The 25,029-nt window shown below is 39.1% G+C and overlaps 1 protein-coding gene across 1 annotated transcript in view; it reads right to left on the reverse strand.

Moving 5' to 3' along the window:
* Window positions 1-25,029, reverse strand: part of ARID1B (AT-rich interaction domain 1B) — a 327,679-nt gene that overhangs the window by 228,390 nt on the left and 74,260 nt on the right. The window contains 1 exon segment of the mRNA XM_039569802.1: window positions 18,053-18,199. Within this exon segment, the coding sequence (XP_039425736.1) occupies window positions 18,053-18,199 (147 nt within the window).

Raw genomic sequence — 25,029 nt, forward strand, 5'->3', positions numbered from 1 at the left:
AATACTGACTTCAGCATGTATAACTGGCAGGGAAAGTTGAAGAACCAGTTCCTGCTAGAAAAGATATCTCAACCTTTTTCTTCGTTTTTAAATGGTTTAACTCTCCTCTCCCCTTCCCCAGTTTGCTACCAGTTCAGTTTGCTTCAGCCACCCTCAGGCTTTCGATTTTGTGGCATACCTAAAGCAGGCGGGAGCCGCAAGGCACAGAGGGACAGGGCAACTGCCTTCCGCCCCACCCCACCAACACCTTGCTGCTGCCTGTGCAGGGCTGCTCAGGCAGCCCAGTGCCCACAGCCACAGCTGTGGCTCATGCACAGACTCCAGAAGGCAGCTGGTTGGCAGAGCAGGAAAGCTTTCTGTCTCCAGTTTTAGCCCCGCTTCTGACAGAGGGAAATTTGTTAACAACTGTACCACTTCCATTCAGCCCTTTCCACCCATTTGGACTCTCACAAATTATTTTAAGGGATGCAGAAAATTCAATGGGGCTAATTAAACAAACCCAAGCAAACCTGATACAATATAAACCCAGCAATAAATGATCCTATCCCTAAGCCTGTGCCAAGTAAAATCAAGAAACACTTAAAAGGCCAGCACTTCAATGTGGTTACCAGCAGAGGGTAACAATTAAGCTTAAGGGTGACAAAGGCTGATGGCTGAATGATTATTATCCCCTGTGACCCCCCGCACTCCCTCCCGCCCAGATTTCCACTTGTCACACAGCTCTCCTGCTGCGCACACCAGCAGGTTCCTGTGGATTAACAGTGAGGTTTAAAATCAACAAATGGCACAAGGCCTCCATTCAGCAGCCTTCACCCCAGTACAAAGGAGTAGAAAGGTGCAGGACAGCTTCACAATAGGCAAACAAATGAGCAAACCTCTGCTTTCCTCTTTATTTAAAAATGCGCACGCACACACACACACCACGCTCACGCACGCTGGGGCTGTCACTACACAGGCATTTGCAATAAACCCAGCAACCCCAGAGTTCAACTTCCAATTCAGCGTTCAATGCTGTTCTTTCTAATTCTTAAAAAATTACACCAAATAAAAACCACTTGTCAAAACAACAACAACAAAAACCATACAGTTATACCAAGAGTGGTGAAAAAGGATAAATGTTTAGGAGATGTCATTGTAGAAACACAATTGTTCCTTTTTCCAAACAGACACTCCAGGATTTTGCTGGGAAGGAAAACATGTTTTATATTTTGAAAAATCAAGAGCCATTACTTCCTTACAAAGTACCAAGCATGGGTTTTCCCACATGTTTGCCAGATTTTAACCTTGCTTCCTACTGAAATTTGCAGGGAGACCAGAGCAGGAGAGAGAAGAGACAGCATGCTTTCTCACGAGAAATACTGCAGGTTGAATGGAATTTACTTTTACCTGGGTATTTGAACACTATGTATGAAATGTCTTTCCACACACTGAAGAGCACAGTAAAAACCCACAACACCCTTTGTCTTTTTAAATGCATCATTTTCATAGAGCTTTCCTTTCTTTCTGTAGAAAAATCCAGTCAATTTGCTCAGTTCTAGATGAGGTTTCAAAACACATAGACATTTGGTTTGTTAATGATGCAGGCACCTGTGCACTCCAAATGGGACTGAGATTACAAACTCTTTCTTACACTCTCTGTAAAGCCATGTAGATATTTGGATCACTAGAAACTTGGAAAGCAGCTCTTGAGAAGTAAAGAATCAGTTTGCTCTCAGTAAGCTGCAGGCATGGGAAATCTCCCAGATGAAATATGCATGGGACTGTGTGTATAATTTTATCTGTTTATGCATATGTATTGTCCAATAAAAACAGTCCATTTATATCCTAAACATAATGATTAAATAATAGCATATTTCACTAAGAGGTTGGCTTCATAACCAAAGTAGTGCTTAGTATCATTTTCACTGAAAAACAGAACAGAGAAAATCCCTACTGCCTTTCTTCAGTTCTGCATTTGGAAATTTTGCTAACATACAGCATATTACAGAATAGCTACAACAGATTTTGAGAGATAAATAAGAAGTAAGGACATAAGTATTAGGGTAAATTGTCTGTCACGGAGGAAATGCATGGAATTGGCAATTCTTGCAGCTTTGAAAGGTCATTTTTCTTCCTAGCATCTAGGAATGGATTTATCGGGGACTGAACAGAGGGAACATAAGGGAAAGAGGAAAATGTTACCACGTGTTGTGCTACAGTCATGGCTGAGGAATTCCCCACTGATACTGGGGCTCAATCTTCTTCTGGGATTCCCAAGGTTTTTTTTTGACTCCCAGTATCTCATCCATTATTGACATCAGATTTCAAAGCAAAGCTTATGATTTTTTATGAATCACAGAAAATCCTTCCTACCATAGATGAGCATGTGTGTAAGACACAGATCCAGGCTTTTATAAACAGAAGGCTACAAGTTTCCACTCAGAACTTCCCAACTTGGCACAAACCCAATCGTATCATAGCTGTTACAGCACAAACTGTCAACAAAGTTGTAAAATAACTAGTCAGGGTTTCCCCCATCAAATTTTAGAAAAGCACAAGGACAAATAATCAGCAAGTCATAAACATATACTCAAAATAGCTGAGATTTAGACTCTTTTAGACTTTTTGAAACACATTTATGATTAAAATAGGTAGACAAAAAAAGGACTAGACAGAGCCTAAAGCCTATGTGTTGGGTAAGCTGTTCAGAAATTGATCCATTAACAGTTACTATATTTGGGAATTAATAATAATAACAACAACTAATTGCTTATCATCCACAGAGCCGGGACTAGTTATTCACCTCCTATTTATGTACACTTTCAGCTTTTTCTGCAAATTGTGGTATATGGAGCTCAAGATTTGTGTAGTCTAAGCAGTAAGGGAGGAAATGGGGTATTTTCATCCCTCTTGTTCTCTGTTACTGTATTCATCATATAGACTTTCAAAGTCTCTAATTCTGGTGTGGGATTTCTCTACCACAGAGGTTTAAAGTGACAGAGTGAGCCTATGTACCGACCTGCAATGAAGTCAAAGGCTCCTTGTTCCTGCTTCCCACAATTCTTGCAGCTGGACACACATCCCTTAGCTTGTATTAGTGGTCTGTATTAGACCACTTTGTTAGACGGTGCAATTTAAAACTTGCCAGGTAAGCAACGCCTTCCCCCTCAGCTTCATGATGCTTTACTGAGTAGAGCTGGCCTTGGGAAGGGTTGGGTGAGCAAGAGAGGAAGGAAACTTCCCTTCTCTGGCAGCAGCCAGCCATGAGCCTGGCTCCACACTTGCAGGAGTCAATTACACTGCAACCACTTTGGAGCAGGCCACTGCCAGACAGCTTTTTCCCTTTTTCATATGCAATGGTAATTAGTGTCATGCTTTCATTCTCTAGCTAGCCTAACACAAGCAAGCCTGGCCACATGGATGTCTTCTCTGAAAATCTGAATGAATATAGCGCCGAAAATGATTGAAACCATGTAGATGAAATGCACATTTGTTTTAAGTTTTGCTGAAGATGATTAGATCTAATTATTACATAGTTTAAATTATTTTTAATGGAAAATGAAAGCATAGTGAAAATATCAATGTTTGAGGGAAAACCACATTTAAAGGAGGGCTGGGTGAGAAATATCATTCAGGCTTCATCCACTTCTACTGCAGTGAGTTTCAGAGTGATAACATGACCACCCAGGAAGATAAGTACCATGATGGTTAAATAGAAAGAAAATAATTTATTGAAAATAATATGCTAGAATTCAATCTGAAAAAAACTCATTAAAAACTATTTTAGCCCATGTTCTTGATTCAGTGAGTTAATCTTAAGAAGACTTTAAGTGTGGGAGCAGCAAATTCTATAGCAGTGTGACAACAGCAAAACTGAAAGCAAATGTAATTTTTTTTTTTTTTTTTTTTTTTTTTTTTTTTGCCTCAGACCACTTGAGAAAGGAAGTCAGGGCCCAGTAGAGCAGCCAAGAGAAGTGGACAGCCCTACAATACAAGATTATTTTACTCATCTCTGAAGGAATATTACTGAACAGAAAGAAGCCAAGCGATATGTCAGGGGCTATGCTAGAAGGACATGCCTTGTTACCACTCAACCAAGCATCTGTTCGTTTTGTGTAGATAAAGTTGTATCAACACATCTCCCCTGTTTTCACCTTCTGCACTAACAGGTTACAATAAAGCAAAAATGACTTACCAGAATGATGACATATCCCTAAGCAGCCAACTTCTAGCCCAACCCTAATACCTAACATGTCACCTCCCAAGCTGTATATTCTCTGGCAGCACAAAACTGACAACAAAGGACAGCCAACCTGTTAGAGGTATATTGTAGGGAAGGCTGCACTCAGAAAAAATGTTATGCCCACGGGCACATGCAACACTGAGTCTCACACAAGCAGCCCTGCGGGGAACGATCCACTAAGGACAAAAGAGCAGAGACATTTGCTTGAATCCTGGACAGATGGTCTGCAGAAGTCCTACAGGATGTAGACAGACTCTTGTAGAAGCTCTTGGGTCAAGAAGAAATACATGTAATATATGTGTCTTGAATTTTAGGAATCAGAAATGGAGAAGGAAAAATGAAAACAAAAGCTTGTAAAAGCCTTGAAGAAAATTGGTATCTTGCAGCTGGAGAGCATTGTGCACAAACCAGCAAGAAAGTCTCTTGCTGCACAGAAGGAACAGGTGATTGCAGAAAAAAAAATTGCTTTGTAGGTCCCAGCACCTATTACACCAACAAAACGAAGAGCATGCTAACCACCGGAGGTGGATTACCAATGCAGTCTGGTAATCCTCTTAAACACGCGAGTCTGTGTTTACGTGATGAACTGAATAAACCCTGTTCACAACCAGAATACGTAAATCATTTCAAGCCAACCCTCTACCACCACCATGGAAACCTAAATGGAGACAAGGAAAGCAGCTGTCCCAAAGAACGGCAACCAGCAGGCTGGCATCTCCCTCTGAGATAGCTGACACTATTTTGCTAACTGCTGCTTCATTGGGACTGGCAAGCAGTGACTGATCCTCTTTCAGGTCGTTACCATTTGCCCACAGTCAAGCCAGGGCAGGAACATGCCCTCAGAAACAAAGATGATACTCTGCCTCACCAAGTTAACTTTAGTCTTCAACTTCTTTACAGGTACTAAAGGGAGTCAACAACTTCAGAAAATTGCCAAAGCAAAATGGCCCCTTCCTTTTCCAAGAGGAGAAATTAATCCAGAAATCATAACTAATTTGTCAGGGAAAAATCCTACCATGTATGTGGAGACATTTGGAAAACCTGCCAGTTTGCATGCCTCAAGTGCTGACCAGTCATTGTCACTAAGACACCTCATCATCTTCTCCAATGCTATTAATACTGTCCCTTCCAAGGTATCTGCAGTTTCTTTCTAAAACTTACTATTTCCTAGATGTCCTTTGTTAAGCTGACTAAAATAAATAATTTACAATGGTAACATAATTTTCTCCCTTCAAGATCCCAGTTATCATGAAATGACATCTGAGTTAAGTCATAAGACTGAGAGGAAAGAAAAGAAATACACTTTACACAGCAGTTGATGCAAAAGATACTTAACTTCGGTAAGCAAATATACTGTTGAGGGTCAGTTCATCAGAATTCGCTGGAAGTTATTAGCAAGTCAGATACCTAACTATCAAAGGCTTTTTCCTGCAGAATACACTGAAAACATTTTAAGCACAGACAGGGTCAAAAAAACCTCCCCACATCTTACAGGAAGATTTTTTGTTTGGACAACATAGCTTCTAGTCATATATTAGGTAACCTGAGCCAACTAACAAGACAGAAGGGTCTCTCCTCCTAAACACTCTAGTCCATTTTCACATGTGTCTTCTCTATATGGCCTCCAGGAGCCACATTAAGCAAGTGATGCAGGAAGAGCTCCAAGATGAAATCATTCTCAGAAACCCTTATCTTGCTTTTCTCTTTCACCACTATTGCATTCCATGGATCACAGAGCATATCAATAGTGGATTTAATCAGAAACAAGACACTTCTTCTCATTTTCCTCTCTCATACTTGTAACATGCCACAAGAAAAATAGGCCAGTTTGATGTTTGTATTAAAATGTGACTGTTGCACGCTGCACAACCTGATAAACAGCTGTCAGCTCTTCATTTACAGGCAAAAAAGGTAGGATTTTGTTCTAGAGATTTAAAGTTCCAGTGTAAATAAAGAGATGAGAGTCCAAGGAAGTAATCTGAGAAATATAACTTGGAAATGAGAGGTAACATGAGCATTTTATTTCCATGCATTTTCCCATGTTTACAGAGCTTTTTGGACTTTTCCTTAAAAACCCTACAAAGCTCGACAGTCCAACCACGCTTTCATTTTCTACACCCCCTCCTTCCTCTCCCTGCCATCTTTTCTCTGACAAAGCTATATTTAAAACAAAACAGAACAAACAAAAAACCAAAAAAAAGTTTTTTAAAAAAGAGGCCTGGCTGGTTTTGCATGTCCTATTCTTTATAGGCACTTGGGACAGACTACCATGTTAATGTGATGACTTACAGATTTTGTGCCATCCAGCATCCTGCCCTGCCACACTAGTCCTTCCTAAAACTCCAGGAGGAATGCATCGCTTCAGCAGACCCGAGATGCGAAGCTGGGCTGAGAAACAGCTCTGCACCCCAAAGAAACAGCTAAACCCAGCAAAAGGTGAGAGAGGGGCAGGATTTAAAACCTGCCATTTCTTTCAACTCAGCTGCTGCAGAAGCAGGGAGCTGGGGGGCTCTGTGTCCCAGAGGGCAGCAGCCTGCCCCAGACTGCCTGCTGCCGCCGAGGAAGCTCTCCCAAGCATACGGCTCGCTGGCAGAAATGAGGTCAGAGCACTGCCCGCAGCTTACAGCAGAGCTGAAAGCCTGAAGCCAGCTTACAGAATATAAAGAGAAAAGCTGCACCGAGAGCAGCTGCTACCTCTAGGCTAATCGAGCTAGGTAGTACCCAAGGATGAGACTTCCTCACTGGAGACCGGAAAACATTACTTTGGTGTTTTCTTAGGGGCACGTCTGTGTCTGTGCTTCGAGGTAAAAGCCAGGACTTCATCTAAAGGCTCATGAAAACCTGCAAATTGGTGAGGAAGAGCTGCAAAACATCACTGGAGTTACATTTTTAAAAAAACATTATGGAGAGGTTTGTTCCTAACCCCTGTCCCTCATATATAAAGCTATATTATATTACAGACAACTTTTGTATCACAGTCCAGTGTCACCTGCTAACTTACTCCCTAACACTCCATCACAGAGGTCCCTTAAACAAAAAATTCAAAGGAGGTTTACCAACTATTTTATCAACAGTACAATCATAGGAGAAGGAAGTGAAGCTCAGATGCAAAAATATCTGTAATAAACTTGGTAAAGAAGGTATTTTCAAGTGGTCTCTACTGTTTTGGTTAACTTTGTTTTTCAGTATATGAAAGTGTTAGTGTGTTACATTTGGGGCTACTGGAAGTTGAAAATTAGCTGCATTACCATCCTCCCTTTCTCTGCAGTCTGTGAAGACACAGAGTATCTGTGCAAAAATTGTTAAATCCAGCCCACCACATGGAACAGTATCTTAGTCCAAGGAGTGGGAAAAGAACAGTAATTTCCAAAAGCAAGCACCCACAAGTAAAAGCAATTCAATGGACTGAACAATACAAAAGTTTAAATCAAAAGCAGTAAACTATTTATTTATTCTTTTGAGATAGAAAAGTCTTCACCACCATCACCACAACCACAATTTCTCAAAAGAAAATATTCCCAACTGTGCTGGTGCTGGGAGTGGCAGGAGGAGGGAGTAAGAAGGTGGTGGACAAATGAAAGAAGTGGTGAAAACTTCAAACTCTAACACTGGACCACTGACTCTTTAATACAGCAATGTAAAAACAGCGACATTCATTAAAAGTTGGTAAAGGATTACTAGGTAACAAAGCAACAATAATCCTCTCCTTTTTTGTGAGGGTGAAGGAGAACAATCTTCATGAATTCTGTAGGCAGAGACCCAAACCCCAGACTAGTTATAGCTGGTTATTTAGCTTTCTACCTAAAAACATGCATGTGGAAGATAGCTTCTTGGCAGTCAGGGATAAGCATGAGGAAAACACAAAGAGAGAGGCTGTGCTCTTCCAGAGCTTGATTTATTGAGGGACAGCTCACCAAGACCAACAGTTGTTCTACTATCTCCCGCAACATAAACACCAAGTAGTTTTGTCAACATGTAAACTTGTTTTTTAAGTGGTATCTTATTTATTTTGATTTGCTATTTCATTCTTTGTTGTACCTATCTGATTGCAACAACTAGAACACCCTGTAACAATTCAGCTGCATGCTCCAAAATCTACTTGAAATCCTACTACAGTAAGAAAAAGCATCAGCAGAAGGGAAACAATGGAAAGGATAATGAATGCATATGAAATATATGCTGGTCAATACTCAGATGATACATTGTCTCAACAACAAAATCCCAATGCAAAATACAGAAAATAAAACTAAATATATATATACTGAACAGCTTCAATTATTAAAGAAAATGCGTGCAGCCAAAAAAATGCAGTGGTAAATTTTAGGCCAGGAATATTAACAAACTTATTTTCCCTACCTCTGAGGAAAATAATGTGTGTTAATTTAAAGGCCATAAGAGAATACTGCTATATTGCAACTGGCCATGAGGTGCAATTTACAAGACCACTGAAATTTGGAATATATACTGCTCATGCAGAACTAAAAAACCAAGCCAAACAAAACAAACAGTAAAAAAAAAATCCTACCACTTAGATTTATGAGTAGTTTTTAGACTTTACAACATGATAATTTAATTCAGAATGCTATTCTATTTGCATTTTAGAATATTTCTTAGAACAGCATTTGTGCCTTTATATTTTAAAACATTTGCATAGACAACTTTTGTCAATGAACAGCCATCAGATTAGTGGATCATAAAATAAATGACAATTATATGATCAGGTATCTTTTGATAAACTCACTATTCTGTTTAACTTACTGCTAAATTTCAAAGGTATGGATAAAATTATTTCTGGGATATTAATTTAGCTCTCAGAGTAACATTAAAAGAAAACTCTCAATGAGTAGTAAGGAGAGTGGTAAGGGGAGCAACAATAGTTATGATCACTAATCTCCTACAACAAAATAGTTTTTATCAGCCTGCATTCCAGTAGTTTTACTATCAAGTTAATTAATTGACTCCTATGCTAATATCTAAATGCCAAGCAATTAATAGCACTGAACTATAAATGGTTTTTCTTTGCTCTTGTAGTTATTTTATAAAGCAAATGCAATTCTGTCACTTCACTGATTTAATGCAGGCTTTGTGAGGTTAATATTCCAAAGCAATTGCAAAATAAAGAACTGCTTTAATTAACCTTCTGTAATTTAAATACTGGGAGATATCAGAACTTAGAAACTTCAAATAATATCACCGTCATAACAACAACAACAATAATACTTTGTGGATCAAAGCCAAACCACTGATTTGAGAACTTTAAGAAATACACTTGGACACATGTATCTTACTGTGTTTCTAAACTCATTAGAAAGACTTTTCTCTAAGCATAGCATACTAAATCCATGATAGATTTTACATAGTTTTTGTAGTTGAGCTGAAAAATGTTTCCTTTTAGAATTATTTCCTTATAAATACTGAAGTTTTCAGTTTGAACAAATGATTCAGCACCCCCACTTTTTGGACTAGACTAGTTTGAGAAGATTTTTGTTATGGACATAGGACACTGCCCACTAAATCTACAAACTGGATTGCATGTAAGTAACTGACCACTTAAAAATAAAGGAGCAAAACAGGACCTTCCTCTTCCTAGGAGATTAAGTTTTCTCTCTTTCCAATTTAGCTGAAAGGAGGCTTTTATTGTCAGAGTTTCTTTATGATGTTGTATGCTAACTTCATTTTAGTACATGAAAAAAAAATCAAGACTCAGACTTTTCAGCATTGTGTATCTTTCAAGTACAAAAGCTGCAATATGTCTGCCAGGCTCAGAATGATACCAAAAACATGGGAATAAAAATTAAAAACCAGCAGGATTCAGGTGGTCATGAACATTCCTGCCAAACAGGTTTGCAGTGTGCTCTGACCTATCTCCTCTGACTCTCCGGCTGGGTATCATCAAACCCCCATCAGCAGCAGCTGCCTCAAAAGGTGCACTTGCTGGTTTCACAAGAGAAGAAAGCTGACCTTCAGAATTCCTCCTTCAAGTGGAAAAGCCTGCTTTCGGCAGAAAACCATTAAGAGATGAAGACAGCAAAAACCCATATATACTGAGAAAATGTTTAACTACAATGAGGGAACTTTAAACTGAAGGTGCTGTTCAGTTGTTGAGACAGTTCAGAGGCAAACAAATACTTTCACTGACAATCCTTTGGAAGATTATAAAACAGAAGTATAAACAAGCTTGCTACATTTTATACATGAATAGTAGTACCACTTTGCAAGATAAAGTACTTCTCCTTTCCCAGTAGTATCACTTAACAAATCCAAGTTACTACAAAGACAGCAATGTGTAAGGGGTAGTTATACATGCTAACTTTAACAGCTTCAGGCCTAGCAGACTGGAGTTGGATTTTTATTTGCATGAATTGATCAATGTCTGTAAACACCCTCTTTAAAATAACAGGGCCAAGAAAGTCTTCTCTAAATCTGAATGCAGATTTTTGAGTTTGGCCAACAAGCCTTGAGCAAAAACAAACCTGTGCTGCTGTGACTGCTGCTCTGTGCTATGCCCTCAATTTTGTATTTATGCTCAGGTGTGAGTTCACAGACAATTATACTTTCTTTTTCTGCCTGACTCTATTCCTTCTAGCTACTTGGCTCTGGATGATTATTTGCCAGGTCTGACAAGGTAGCACTTATTATAATCTTACAAATACAGAGAGAAATAGCTGAGGAAAAAAAAGAGAGAGGTTTGACAAATTTCCTGGAATGATATAAGCAATGATGAGCAAACAGAGCAGTTCCCAAAAGGACAATAATCAACCATTCCCACTACTGGGAGAAAATGCAGCAGAGGAGTCACAGTTTCACTGAACTTCCAAGCTGAGTTAAATAACCTCAACCACATAAATAGCCTTATGCTTAACACTTATTTGCTATCATAGCAGCATCATGATTATGAACTAAGACTTTATAAAAGCAGAGATCTAACTGGCAAAGATTTCAATCACTTAAGTACTCATTGAACCTACAAAGGTTCAAATCTCTCTTGTCCTTCTTGAAAATATCATGTGCTTAAGAAAGGCTCAAAAAGGATAAATCAGTTTTATGTACAAGTTCAATATGGTTCATATTTCAACAGTTCTTAAATCACTTCAGTGTTCAGCAGGTGCTGGTCACTGGTGGCTTGTCTAGAAGCTAGGATTTAAACTGTGGTGTGTAAGTTTGGAAGCCACTTGCTGAAAGCCTGCTCCCTCTAACCTGCTTCCCCCAAGTCCAGCCAAGCTCTACTACAGATGCAAGAAGTCAATATTGCACTCTCCCTTTTGGTATCTATCCGACCTCTCTGAAACACATTGTCAGCAGAAGGTTCAGCATACCAAAACCAATGCCTTCATATAAAGTAATACTGTTGGTGATCCTTGTCTCTAATTTCAGCTCCCCCAGAAGAGAGGCTGAAAAAGCTGGCAAAGTATGTGTATCTGCATGAGTTTAGTGCCATGGATCTGGGATTAAATGTTTTACAGGAATCACTTGTCCCTTGTACCTCTCCACTCTGGAAAGAATATAATTGCTCCTAAGCTAAAAACAAGTCCAGCATTTCAGAGTGGAGTGAGTGCACACTGAGCACTAGGCATCTCTGTTGCTGCAATGACAAAAGCCATGAAGGATTTATGGCACACAACAAGCAGTGGTGTCAGCCACTGCTGCTGACAGCAGGCAACTATCTCTTCTGAACATTAAATTTGATTATGAGTTTCCATATAACTGTAATAGCCAACTTCCACAAAGAATACTTTCCTATATGCCTGGCAGCAAATGTCAGATTAACATACAAACTTGTTCTTTCCCAGATTTCCTGTGGTTCATCACCCAACAAATATTAAGTGCAACCACTCATCTAATGGTAGATGATTACAGACACAAAAGTTAAAAAAGGACAGAAGGACAAATGATTTTTATTATGACTTTAAGACAGGAGCAGCTGTATGTTACTCCTTAAAACAAATTTAAATTAAATTCGGAAGGATTTCAGACTAAACTACAGTACAGTCGACTGCTAATTCTGTGCCAATTTCTAGTAGCTTAAAAGTGAAGATTTTATTATAAAGAGTAATTGCATTGAGGTATACAAATTTGGACTCACTGAGGACTGTCTGTATTACTTACTAGTGAATTTGGTATTTGCATGTGCAACAGTTACTCTTAACTTACAATACTATTTTTGTACAGTGTTACACCCCAAAACAGTTTGACAGTGTTAATTAACATATTGCTTATTATACTGTTTAAAGAACTTTAGCAGCTCACATTGAATTTAAAAACAATACTTCATCTTCACTGTACCAAAATCACTTTAATAATTTGGTGCATTTTGCCACAATACAATTTGTTCTGTTTTCATGACAGTCATACAGATTGGACATGAAAACAGATTAATTAGTTTCACATTTTGTTCACATTTTCAAAGACTGTTTCAAATCAGGAAATGTTTTATCTGTCCTACCTTGCACTGACTCAACACCAGAAACAGATGTCTGCTAAAGAACGTTCTCATCATCATCATCATCTCAGGCTTGCAACTGAGACTAATTCCAACCACTGATCCCAGTTCAGGGAAATAGAGAGAAGCTGCAGCCCCTTATGGAAGCATCAGTGGTCCCCAACCCTCTACCTGGAGAGACTAACCAAGGTGTCACCAGAGATGCTTCCCATCTTCTCATGTACACTGCCATCCTGCTTCACGTGCCTTTCTACCTGGGACTACCAAAACAATTCCCAAATTCCTACTGGCCCAAACTGCGTTTGTCCCCCTGGCCCAGTCTTGGAAAAAAAACTTCCACTGGTTAATCTGCTCTTTATTTGTCCTATACAGTTTGCGCAGGGAAGAAATCTTGCCAAGATCAGTAGGTAAGGTATATTACTCTGAGGGGCAAACAAGATCTTGGCCAGCTTTTAGAACATTTAAAACCTGTGAGATGGTGAGAGAGTGCTGTTTGTTTGCTTGTTTATAAAACATTTTCTCCTTTTAAGTAAAAGAAGACTAAAGAGTGAGCCTCAACTACTTAAAAAATCCCATAGTAACCACAACAAAATGACGTACAAACACACACAAGCTCTTTGTGCACACAGTTAACCGTAAGGACCAATGCCCCAGAAAAGGGCACATGCATGCCCCACCTCAAGGACTTGCCACACTTTTTTCCCATTTAATCTTACGCCTGTACGTGAGAAAAGGGATCAGCGTTCTATTCTGGAAAATTGCAAGCAGAAAGCTTCCATGAAGGTATAAAACAAAGGATGGCTTCATTCAGGGTAACAGCAATAGGTATAGAACAAAATCACTATTTTTGTTTAACTAAAAGTGAGACCATAACTATTTTGCAGATCCATTTCATCTGTCAAAATTTGATATGGTCCCAATTCATAAAATAACACAATAAAGCTTAAAGGCACGATTCTATCTTGATACATATGAACACATGCTACATAAAGCAAAGAAATATATAAACATGGCTGTTTACAAGCCAGTTGGAAAGCATAATAACCAAAAATATACATCACACTATCTTAACAAAATAATGTTTAATGATGACAGTTTAAGTTTGCAATTACATGACATTCTTGAGCAAAATATCACTTCTACTTATGGCAAAAGATTTAAAACTGCAAAAACAACCGAAGCATTTATTCATTTATATGCCATTTCAAGATGAAAAACCCTGCCAAGGGCAACACTATAGCAGTGTAGCACATCTTTCTTTTTTTTCTTTTAAAGAGCAGTAAAGGTAAAAAGAAGTTAAAGAAAAAAAATCCAAGGCAGGACCTACATCTACTGGCAATATTTAATGATCAATGAATCTGCTACTGCAATAAATTTGCTTAAAACAAAGCTCTTCCTTTAATGGTTTTTACACAGCAGGCTCCTGATATGAAGAGGGGATAAGTGATGCTGGCTTACAATTTGGTTCTATAGTAAACTGTGCTAGTATTACTATCAAATCACCTCTTATGAAACTCCCTTTCTGCCTACCATGCAATCAATTTAACAAAGATCTAAACAACAGTTCAAACATTCAAATAAATCCCATTCTCCTCCTTCCCCTCTATGCTTACTAGAAGAATGAAAGTCACAAGTCACTGGAACAGTCCCAGAAATTGTTTTATCTGTTTACTTTTATTAGACAAGATTGCATATTGAATTCAAGTGAGTCAAGAAAAAACAGCAATGGCTTCACACTTCCACAGTATGTGTGAAACGAAGATGAGCACCAATTCTAAGACACAACACAGTTATACCTGACCTCAGGAGCTCACTCACATTCTGTTTAAAAGAGCAAAAATAAAACATCATCTGTAAGAAATTTCGCATCAGTTTTGTCCCCATAACAGAATACCCAGATCATCACACTACAGGGTTTTACATAAAAGGAAACCAGTGGCAAGAAAAAGTCCATCATCCAGCCAGAATAAACACTATTTTCGGCTTTGTAATCTCCAAAACAAGTAGATAGATGTAAGTATACAAGGGGAATAAAAAAAATACAGTCAGGAAAAGAAGACAAATTAGAGAAGCCTTCTTTCCCCAATCTGGCATTTCTCTTCTCCATCCTGAAGTAAACCAATTCAATCACACTCCCATCACAAAATCAATACAGAAAGAAAAAGAGATGGTTAATGAAGAATATAGAAAACATGAAGGAAATTCATTTGCAAGCTGAAAAGAAAGAGCAAAACTAAGGATGACAGACAGAAAGGATGACAGATTGTATGACTGAAACTACCTCAGCTTTCTAATTGACAGGATTATATAAACAGGATGTACTGATATTTTTAGGAGCACAAATAAGAAAGGTACACCAGCTGGTGCAACAGGTAATATATGATTCTGTAGTTTATTTTAAAATTGTATTTAGAATATGTAAAGCCAGTATTAAGTCACAGCAAGACAACATATATTCGAAGAGACCTTCAGAGAGACGTCATATAGTCAAACCTCCAGTTCAAAGCAAGCCTAGCATGAACAGGGTGCTTGGGGACTTTGTCTAGTTGAATTTCCCCAAAGATGGGAGATTCCAGTCTCTCTGGAATTTTGTGGGTTTTATAATTTTTGAGTTTGTTTGTTTGTTTTTCTTTTACAGAGTTACAACTTCCTTCTTCCCAGTGTGTCCCTACTGCTTCTTGTCTTTCCATTGTGCCCCTGAGATGAGTGTGGCTCTGTTTTCACCCATATTCCCCCACCTGGTACCTCTCCTAAAACTATACAAGTACCTACTCCTAGTCCTCTTGCTAAAATTTTAATCAAATAAATTATAATTCTTTATTTTTCAAAGGTACTCCATCTCATATAAGCAGGGATATGCATGCTTAAGTAAGCACAGTTTGTAGTTTTTTTCTGTCAGCAGCAGAATTCGACACATGCTCCCAACTTTTCTGGTTTTTTGTTTAGTATTAATTTTTGTATTCCACACCAGTTACCACTTGATGGTAGTTCTACTATGCATTATCAGCAGAGAAAGAACACTTTTGCTGAAGTGTCAGAAATACAGACTTCAAATTCTTGTGTTAGGAATTGTTTTCTAGATGAGCAGTTCTCAAAGAATGGGGAAGTACACAGTGGTGAGGTTTTACAGAGAAACATGAGAGAAGAAGCGTTCATCTGATGATTCTTCTTGAGACGGGGAAGAGCAGCCATGGAACCAATCTGGAGATCAGGAAAGAAGCAAGCCCCAAGGTGTTTTAGGACTACTCATTATTTATAGAAAATAGTCCCATCTCCACACAAATACTCCAATTACACAGTGAAATTATCATATAATTCAGAGGGGATCAGAGTTGAAAACTTAAGAGGCTGACCACTACTGAAGAATAGTCATTCACAAACCATCAAGAATGCAGGTGAAATTCTCACAATAAGGACTACCAACTGCAAGGCTATACTGGTGAGGACCTCATGCATCATCTCAACTTGCAGATTGAGGCAAAAAATGCCTACTGACCTTCAGATACCTGTATCACCCTCGGAGCCTGGATTTAGACTGTCTTTCAATGTTCCCTCAAATCCTCAAAAAAGAAATTTGGCTACATCAAGGCTGGTATCTTTTACCTGTGAATCTGCCCATGCCTTTCTCTTTACCCCAGTTCTCTGAAGCTCAAAATATATGGAGGGCTTTACTCTAATTTTGCCTTCATCCTTCCTATGATACCTCTCACTTCACTGCACAAACCTTCGCTTTCCCAGCTATGATAGCAAATGATGTAATTGGAACACCTATCAACAGATAAATCAGTACCTTTTTACTCTGAAGGCCTATAAAGTTGGTATGTTTTGTGTGTTTTTTAAACCAAAATATTCAATCCGTTCAACTGACAGTATATTTAAAACATGACAAGGTGTCCAAGGCAGCAAAAAACCCATTTCAATTTCACACACTGTGATATGTAGACATTGGAGCAGCTGTGTTTCTCCTATCTTATAGGCTGTATTACTAGGACTTGATCTGCTGAGACTTTACCAAGATGCTTATGAACAGTATTTTCAAGTCATAGAGAAATCAAGCATTTAATGGCAAAGTAAAAAAAGAAAATTAAATTTAAAGACACAACTGCAATCTTTAAAGTTGCAGTTACATATAATCCAAAAGATGGAATGTGGTGACATTTACAAGAATATCATAGACACAATTAAGAATTCTATTTCATAAACCATCCAGCATTTTAATGAAAAAAGTTAATTCTCAATGGAATTTTAAAATGTAGATGAAGAGAAATTAACATGTAATTACACAGTGAAATTATCATAGCTTTATTTTAAAGTCAAAGGAGGGGAGTCTCCAGTATCATTGCCACTTACAGCATCTTTTGTTAGTTTATTTTACACACTGTTTTTATTTAAAGCTGAGATTTCTACATTGCACCAGCATAATCCCAAAATGTTCATCAACCATGCCTGACAGAATTCTGCACTGACTTGCAGCAAGTGCTGGTGCTTCCACTAATATCCAGTCTTGAGCAACTCACTTTTGTTAGATCTCCCAGGATGATGAGTATGCTTTAGTTTCATCCTTCCATTTCCAGATCACCTCTCCATGATTAACAGAGCTGAGACTGCAGATAAAACTGAACCTACGTGTTCAGCTGCATCAGTTATGCACATCCATTTTGTTCAGTATCTAAAATCCAAGTGCTTCTCCAGCTCTGGGAACCAGACCCATACATTACCACTTCTGATCTTGGTTAAAAGCAGAATCACTTGAAATTAATTTTAATGCTTAATATATAGAGCACAATTCAAAACCAGCAATGGATAATGAATTGTGCGGTTTCACTAACTGGATGTGCAAACTGACAAAATTCAAATTAATAGCTGCAATATCCATTTAAAATATCTTTTAAGAAGCTCCCTTGACAAAGCAACTCCAAAATGCCTTGAACTCCTCTGCCCTCAAATGAAGTAACAAAAACCCCAAAACAGTAGTGACCACATTAGATGCAGAAGTTCTCAACAATGTCTGTCTTGTGAGGAAAGAACAAAACAAAAGCAAGGAAAAGCTCCAGAATCCACTAACATCTCATCAATAAATTGTTACCGGTTTTTAAAAGCACAGTTAATAGTTGCTGGGGCAAATATACTGGCTTTACTCTACAAAGCTGGTATGAAATAGTCTGAAAATGTGCGCAGATGTATTTGTGCGTATATCCCTAAACACCGTTCCGAAGGATGTGGTCTGATTCCATGTTTATTTAATTTTGCTCAATTTATTATTTAATCATTGTTATTTAACTGACACTGTTCCCTCAAAAAGATGAGGGGTGGGTTTTGTTCTCTGCATAAGGGTTACTTTTACACTTCCAGCCGCAGGGTGAGTGTCAGTAGTGGAGGACGGTGCTTACCTGCTGAGCCTGGTACCTCTGCTGGGCCTGCGACAGATACTGTGCCTGGGGCGGCAGGTGCTGGGGCTGCGGCTGCTGGTTGTAGTACGGCTGCTGGCCCTGCTGGCAGTAGCCACTTACACCTTGCTGACCATACTGAGGTGGGATCTGTTGGAAGAGCCAAGCAAAGCAAATGCATGAGTTGAAGCAGAGGACATGAAATCAAGCTATGTCCCACCCATATGGCAACCAGCAGAAGTGGTATCCTCAGCTATACACCTGACCCAGTGGTCTGACTCCTTTTCTCAGCAGCTACTGTGAGCCCTTAGATCCTCTTGCCTTAGGAGGAGGAGTGAGCCCAAGTGCTCTGCATAGTTACTCTTTTCAGGAAGAGCTTCCAAGGAAAATGCTACGCTTCTGAACATCACAATTCTGTAATGCCCAGTCTTAAAATACAGAAGCAGTTATTTGAGATATTTGCTCTCCCTGGGCACATTACTGAGGCAAATCAACAGAAGAATCATTCTGATGCACTGACCCAAAAGTTGAATTGCGGAAAAATGGCACAACTCTTAAAAAGACATTGAAAGAGAAATGCTTTTTTGGTTTTTTTTTTTTTGTTTTTTTTTTTTTTTTTAGCAATCAGGTACTAATTTTTATTTAATGTTTTGCCTGCAATCCTCAGGTTTTTAGTGTTTGTGTTTAAGCCTTACACAAAAGCCTTGGGGTTTGGCAGGATTTTGGTTTTGTCAAGTTCAATCTCTCTTAGTCTTCTCCCCCCACTAAGATATATTTTTTTAAAAAATAACAACAGAACAAAATAATGTGTTACACATCAGTTGGAACATGTATCACATACTAAGAACCCACACACAGTGAGAATTTAAGTTAGAACCAAAACCAAGTCAATTACAATGTCAGAGGAATTTTCTGCATCGGTTTAGTCTGTAAGCCTTGTATCAATAGACACTGACATTTTCTCAAGGTATTTGGAAGAGCACACTTTCAACAGACTCCTGATATCATGTCCAGATTTCCCTGATTTTAGGTACCCATGCTTTTCCTCAAACTCTGGAATTTAATATAATTTCAGAAAAATAACAGATGCTGCATGTGACTTCTCCCTTCTAGGACGGACCTCCTGTTGGTCCTGCACATCCCTGCTCTAAGCAAGTGTCTCAGATACCTCAGCACATCTGAAATGCTTTGATCTCTGAACTGTTCCTACTGAGTTTCTGATACAACGATAGATCTGTTTATTCAACAAGCAAACACATACCTGTTCTACCTAAAGTTAATTTACTGCATTCATTCAACAGTATTTGCTAGGCGGTAGTAATAATAATACAAAGTCAAATTTAAACACCTGCTTAGGCTGTTTTTATTACCACAACTTGATCTGCTCCAATTACTTCTGCCAGAAGTTGGCAGTCCTACCTCTTCTACTACCCCACTTCTGCACTTGCGCTCTTTACCTTCGCTTCCATTTCCTTTCCCACCATTTCACAGGCAGTTAAATGTTTCTGTGACCAAAGCAACCCCTTCTGACAAATACCCTCTTCACAATGATGCATAAATGAGGCCTTTATAATGCAAACTAAAAAGGGTGTGTTGGAATATCATCAGGCAAACAGACAGCTGGAGTCTGGGATCTGACAGAAGACCACATGGTGATTTGCCCATCATCTGCAAAGGTCACAGAGCCTGGACTGGTTCCTAGTAAATGCTGAGGAGAAACCTGTGTTGTGGTCCATCTGGGTTCCAGTTACACTGGGAAGAAAAGGAAAGATATCCAGACAGCAAAATACAGGCTGCTGGAAAAAGGGAAAAAAAAGAGAACTTGAATGCCCAGTTGACAGGATGGTGACAAAGCTGAAGATCAGATGCATGAGCAACCAGAACATTTCTAGAATAAAGATACTTGTACAGGAGGGCTGGAGTTCACCTGAACACAGAAGCCAGGTCACTGGTACCTAAGGCGCAAGAAAACAAAATTTTAAAATGAAGAGGGGATTAGAAGAACACATGGTTTAAGACCATGGTACTGCTATGTCAAATGAAGACATGGAGATTCTGGGTCATCAAGTGAAGATGCTGGGAAGAATCAAAGAATGAAAAATAGACATGCAGTGACTGCAGAGTAAACAGAGTGGCAATAAGAAATTCCAACAATACATGGACTTCCACACAAAGAGGGGGGGACTGGATCAGTGGAACATCAAATTGCGAACAAAAGCACTAGTAGCAGTCATATAAGAAATACGGTAGAAAGGAAAAAATTAGTGGAGTCACTAGTAGGCATCATCCTAGGATACAAATTCAGAGTGAAGACAGCTAATAACAAACTAACATTATATACTACATAGCATTTAGAAATAAATCAAAATAAAACTCCACCTCACCAAGCAGCAGAGGTCTGGAGCTTGGTGAGATCAAAAAGAGTGAGTGCTGGAACCATCATGCATGGCCAAACTACGACTACGCTGACAGCAGCACACTAAGCAAGATCAGCAAAAGGCACACCACAAGATTGATTAGGGGGACATTTCAACCCCTCCCAGTCAGACTTAGTAAGCAGACTACAAAGCTGAGACCAAAGTATCAGATAACTGTCAAAGGTCCCATGGAACTGCTGGTTAGGGAACCTGCATGAGGAACCACTGCCTTTGGCTCAGTCCAGAGCAGCAGGAGCCATCTACTACTACATCCTGCAGCTGCAGAACCACAGTGCATCAGTGACCATAACAGAGTTAAACTGAGCATCCCTACAGGCAATGAAACCCAAGGAATGTGCTACTGTTGTGCTTAACTTCAAAAAGTGTAACTACACAAAAATGAGAAAGCTTGTTAAAAGGAATCTCTAACAGACAGCTACGAGAAATAAAATCTGACTGGCAGCATCAAAGCTATTTAACAACAACCACATGGAAAGCACAGAAACAATATTCACCACCCATTCGGAAAGACCTGATAAGAGCAAAGGGACACCAGCATGGCAAAGTGCAGCTCTCTAGAGGCAAAAAGGCATCCCCTTCAATAAGCCAGCACCAGGTCCAAATGAGGAAAACAGAAAAGACTGTAAACTCTGGCACTTCAAATGTAGTAAGACAGGCCAGAAAGAACTGTTGGAACAGCTAGAAAAGGGAATCAAATGAGTCATGATTCATTTCTTCAAACACATCAGAAGTAGGAGGTCTGCCAGAGTCTGAAGAGACGAATGATGATGAAGGTATAAAAGGAGATACAGAGAACACAATGCCATCACAGAGAAGCTTAACAAAATCTTTGGCTCTAGTGTGCACTGTGGAAAAATCTTGGGGTGTTCCCATGCTGGAGTCCTTTGTGAGGGACTTGATAAATGTCTCTGAATCTAATGGGACTTTTCATGGAATAAAGTGACAAATGAACAGTCAGAAGTGGCTTGGGACCATAAAGTATCACTCCAGAGGTCTAATCAAATTCAAAAAACTGAATTACTAATGCCCATCCACAGCCTCTAAATTGGAACTGCCTTGGTAGGTGAGAATTGCAGTATGGCTTAGAAAGAAAAGTCAGAGATTTGAGTAATTTAAGACTACATAACACTGATGACTGTTCTGGATAAATCAGGACAGATAAGAATGAAGATGAGATTTAGGAGACATCAACACAGTGAAAGAAAATCCCTCTCTACTGACTTCTTGGAATTACCAGGAAGGGTCAGACAAAAAGGTTCAGGAAAATGCAACAAGAATCATCACAAGTATAGAACAGTTTCCATACAAAGAACCTATAATCCTTTGAGGATGGAAGAGACACCAGGAAGTAGGAGTATGATGGAAAGCTACAAAAGCATCTTGTCCAACAACAATTAGGATGCATTTAATAGCAGAAGCAAACTTCAAAACAAGAGAGAAACAGGTTCTCTAGTCACGGAGGTGGCAGATGTATAGAACTCCTTGTCAAACTGATGTTTTGAAAGCTGAAAGTTTATGTGGTCTCAAGCAAAGACTGGACACGTTCACAAAAGAGACATCCTCTGAGGGTTACCAAATTTACAGAGCCGCATCTGGCTCAGGAAGTCCCTGAACTGAAAATTGCTGGAGGGTTGAAGAGTATTGAGGGAAGTACCGCATGCTCGCTTTGTTCTGACTCTCCCCCAGGCATCCAATTAAAGCCTCCACTGGAGGCAGGATACAGGGCTACATGAACCCTTGATCTGCCCTGATAGAGCCATGCCTATGTTCTAGCCTCTTTGCAAAAGAAATTCGAGTCCCCGGAGAAAACAATGGAACTTTGGTCTGCAAGATAGTAAGTAACAAACGTAAGCAACCTGAAGAGGCAATAACACCTTGACTGCCAAAGCTCTGAGACTGCTTCATTTTCTTAAATATTTTCTGAAGCAATCTGCTTTCAGACACTGGTTTAGAAAAGGTTACCAGGCTCCTCTTCTGAACTTACATATCAGTTACTCATGTTAGAATTTTCCTCCATATTCTCTCAATCCAACCTGTTTTAAAAAAACAACCAAACATCACCACCTAAAATACAGCAATAATCATAATGCTACATGAACGTTTGGATGCTGTTCTCTTCAGCGCAGAGACCCATCACCGCTGCCTTAGCAGAACATTCCATGTAATTGCTGTGGCTATTTAAATAAATAACAAACAACAACATGCAAATTAATCCTCCTGCTTCACTGATGGGGATCACAAGATACCGCTTATGGACAAATGTTTATTAAACAGCATATAAAAAAAAGCTTAATTAAAATCTCCCCAGAACAAAACAAATCTAAAGCCAATTACTTAAAATGCTTGGGAGTGAATGACCCAAGCATCCTCTTTCTTCATAAAGTAAACCCTCCCTCCCCCTTCTCCCTTACACCCACATTTTTTGTGGCCCACACGATGCAGGAGACAAGAATTTGGGAAATTTCATCATGCCTGTGGTAGTGTGGATATTCTGGGGCCAGCTAGAGAGAGAACAGACCTGAGTTTGAATCTATTTCTAGGCAAGCACAGAAACTGTAATAATTACTTTTGACTCCTATCTGACTTGTACAGTATAAATAGCATTATTTTGGGAGAAGTATGACTGACTATCAGTGATTAAACTACTCTGAACACAAAGAAAGGATGAGAATAATAGAGGAACAAAATTGGCAGCCAAAATGAAGAGATGGGGCAAATCCAATTAAACCTATAACTTAGCCCATTATCTTTAATTCTTGTTTGAATAAGGGATCTAGTGGCAGGCATTCTTTGTCCAGGTAATACCTTGATAGAAACAGAAGTTTTAAGCAATTTTTGCATGTGCAATCCATGACTGATGTCAAAGGAGAAGGATCATTAGACAGCATTAGAGTCATTATAATAATTTTTAAAATTAAAATGTAAAAGAATTAGGGTGTTAGCATAGGTACACTAATAATACCAGCAGTATGCAGCTACTGCCCTTTTACACCATCCTGATGGCTAGATCCAGTCAATAATGGAAGAAGCTTTACACATCCCCTATCACAAAAAGCTCTGCCAAGTCACACTGGGATCCACCTGAACACATCAGATTTCATGACATGCTCACTACAGGGAGGAAGTCCTGGCCACATCATTGCTTCTCCCTGAAATCTATTTGGTGCCTAGCAAGTGAGTTATGATATTGGATATCCATTACCCTGGATGATATTGGTAGAAGGCAACAGCACAATCTGGAAGCTGTGGACCATAGTGTCATGACAGAAAAATCTGGGGGAAAACAGATCTGTCTGACCTGATCAGCATCAAGCCCTGCTTACAGAGAGAAGGAAAATTCAACTCCAGAGGCAGGGGTGGCACTCAGAAGAAAGGCTGGCACTACCTGGTTCAGTGGCCAACTTTGCTGAGGAACAGTGAGACAGAATACTGTGAAACAAGTACCACCCTCAGTAATATAATCACCAGTATCACTCCACTTTCTTAGCACCTGTAACACTGTAATTACATAGAAATTAGAATTAAAAAAAGTATAGTGAGGAGCATTCTCAGAAAAAAAAACCCCTACCACCTGGTACTTTACACTAGGAGTAATTCTTTCAGTTAACAAAAGGTTATAGTATTTAATTCTAATTATTTTAATTTCACAGTGGTCAATTCAGTTGTAATTATAAAGAAAGATGTCACTCGGTTCCTATTCAAATAAAACACTTGTGACTTCTGAAACAACTTCTGCTTCAGTCTTAGATTTCCAAAGCCAGACTTCTGCCAAAATCTAAGTATTTTCCCCAAACATTCAAACCATGCATTTCTCCATACTGTCCAATAGAAAGTTGTAATGGAAAACTAACTCCCTGACATTCACACACTTACCAAAAAGATCTGGTTCATATCTAGAACTTTCAAATTAATACAAGACCTGTATGTTTAGCTGAATTATAGAAACAAGAAAAATATAATATGCTTATACAGCGTAAGGAAATCCTCTGGCACATGTTCAGTGGAATATTCCGCCACAGTTAGGGCAGCATGGTCTCCTGTCTCAAATCAACATGTTCAACCCCAGCATGCTTGTGCACACAGTCTTATTGAAGGCTAAAAATCCTTCTCACTAAATAACAAAAAAAAAGAAAAATCTAAAAGGAAACCAAGTGGAAAGCTGGGTGTTAATGTCAAGGCTGTTAATCAGAGGTAAATCTGAAATCCTGATGCTAAGGCGTTTTATTCATACATTCTATAAATTCTATTACTTCTTATCACTTAGCTTTGACCTTTTGACAATACATTGGTCACAATGTCCACCTATGTTATGGTCTTTCCTACACTGCTTGCCTTTACACTGAAGTATGAACTTTAAAATCTTATTATGAGCCTTTAAAATATTAACACTGGGCCTGATACTGGTCCACCCTGTGACCCAGAGCAAGGAAGCGAAAGCATGAAAAGCATGTTTCTGTGTCACAGAACAATAATCCCCATTCCAGAACTTGCAAGGTAGTGGATTTTGCAGAGTCATTAAATGCATGTCTATGTTGAAGACTG

This window comes from Corvus cornix, chromosome 3, assembly GCF_000738735.6.
Source record: "Corvus cornix cornix isolate S_Up_H32 chromosome 3, ASM73873v5, whole genome shotgun sequence".
Taxonomy (NCBI): domain Eukaryota; kingdom Metazoa; phylum Chordata; class Aves; order Passeriformes; family Corvidae; genus Corvus; species Corvus cornix.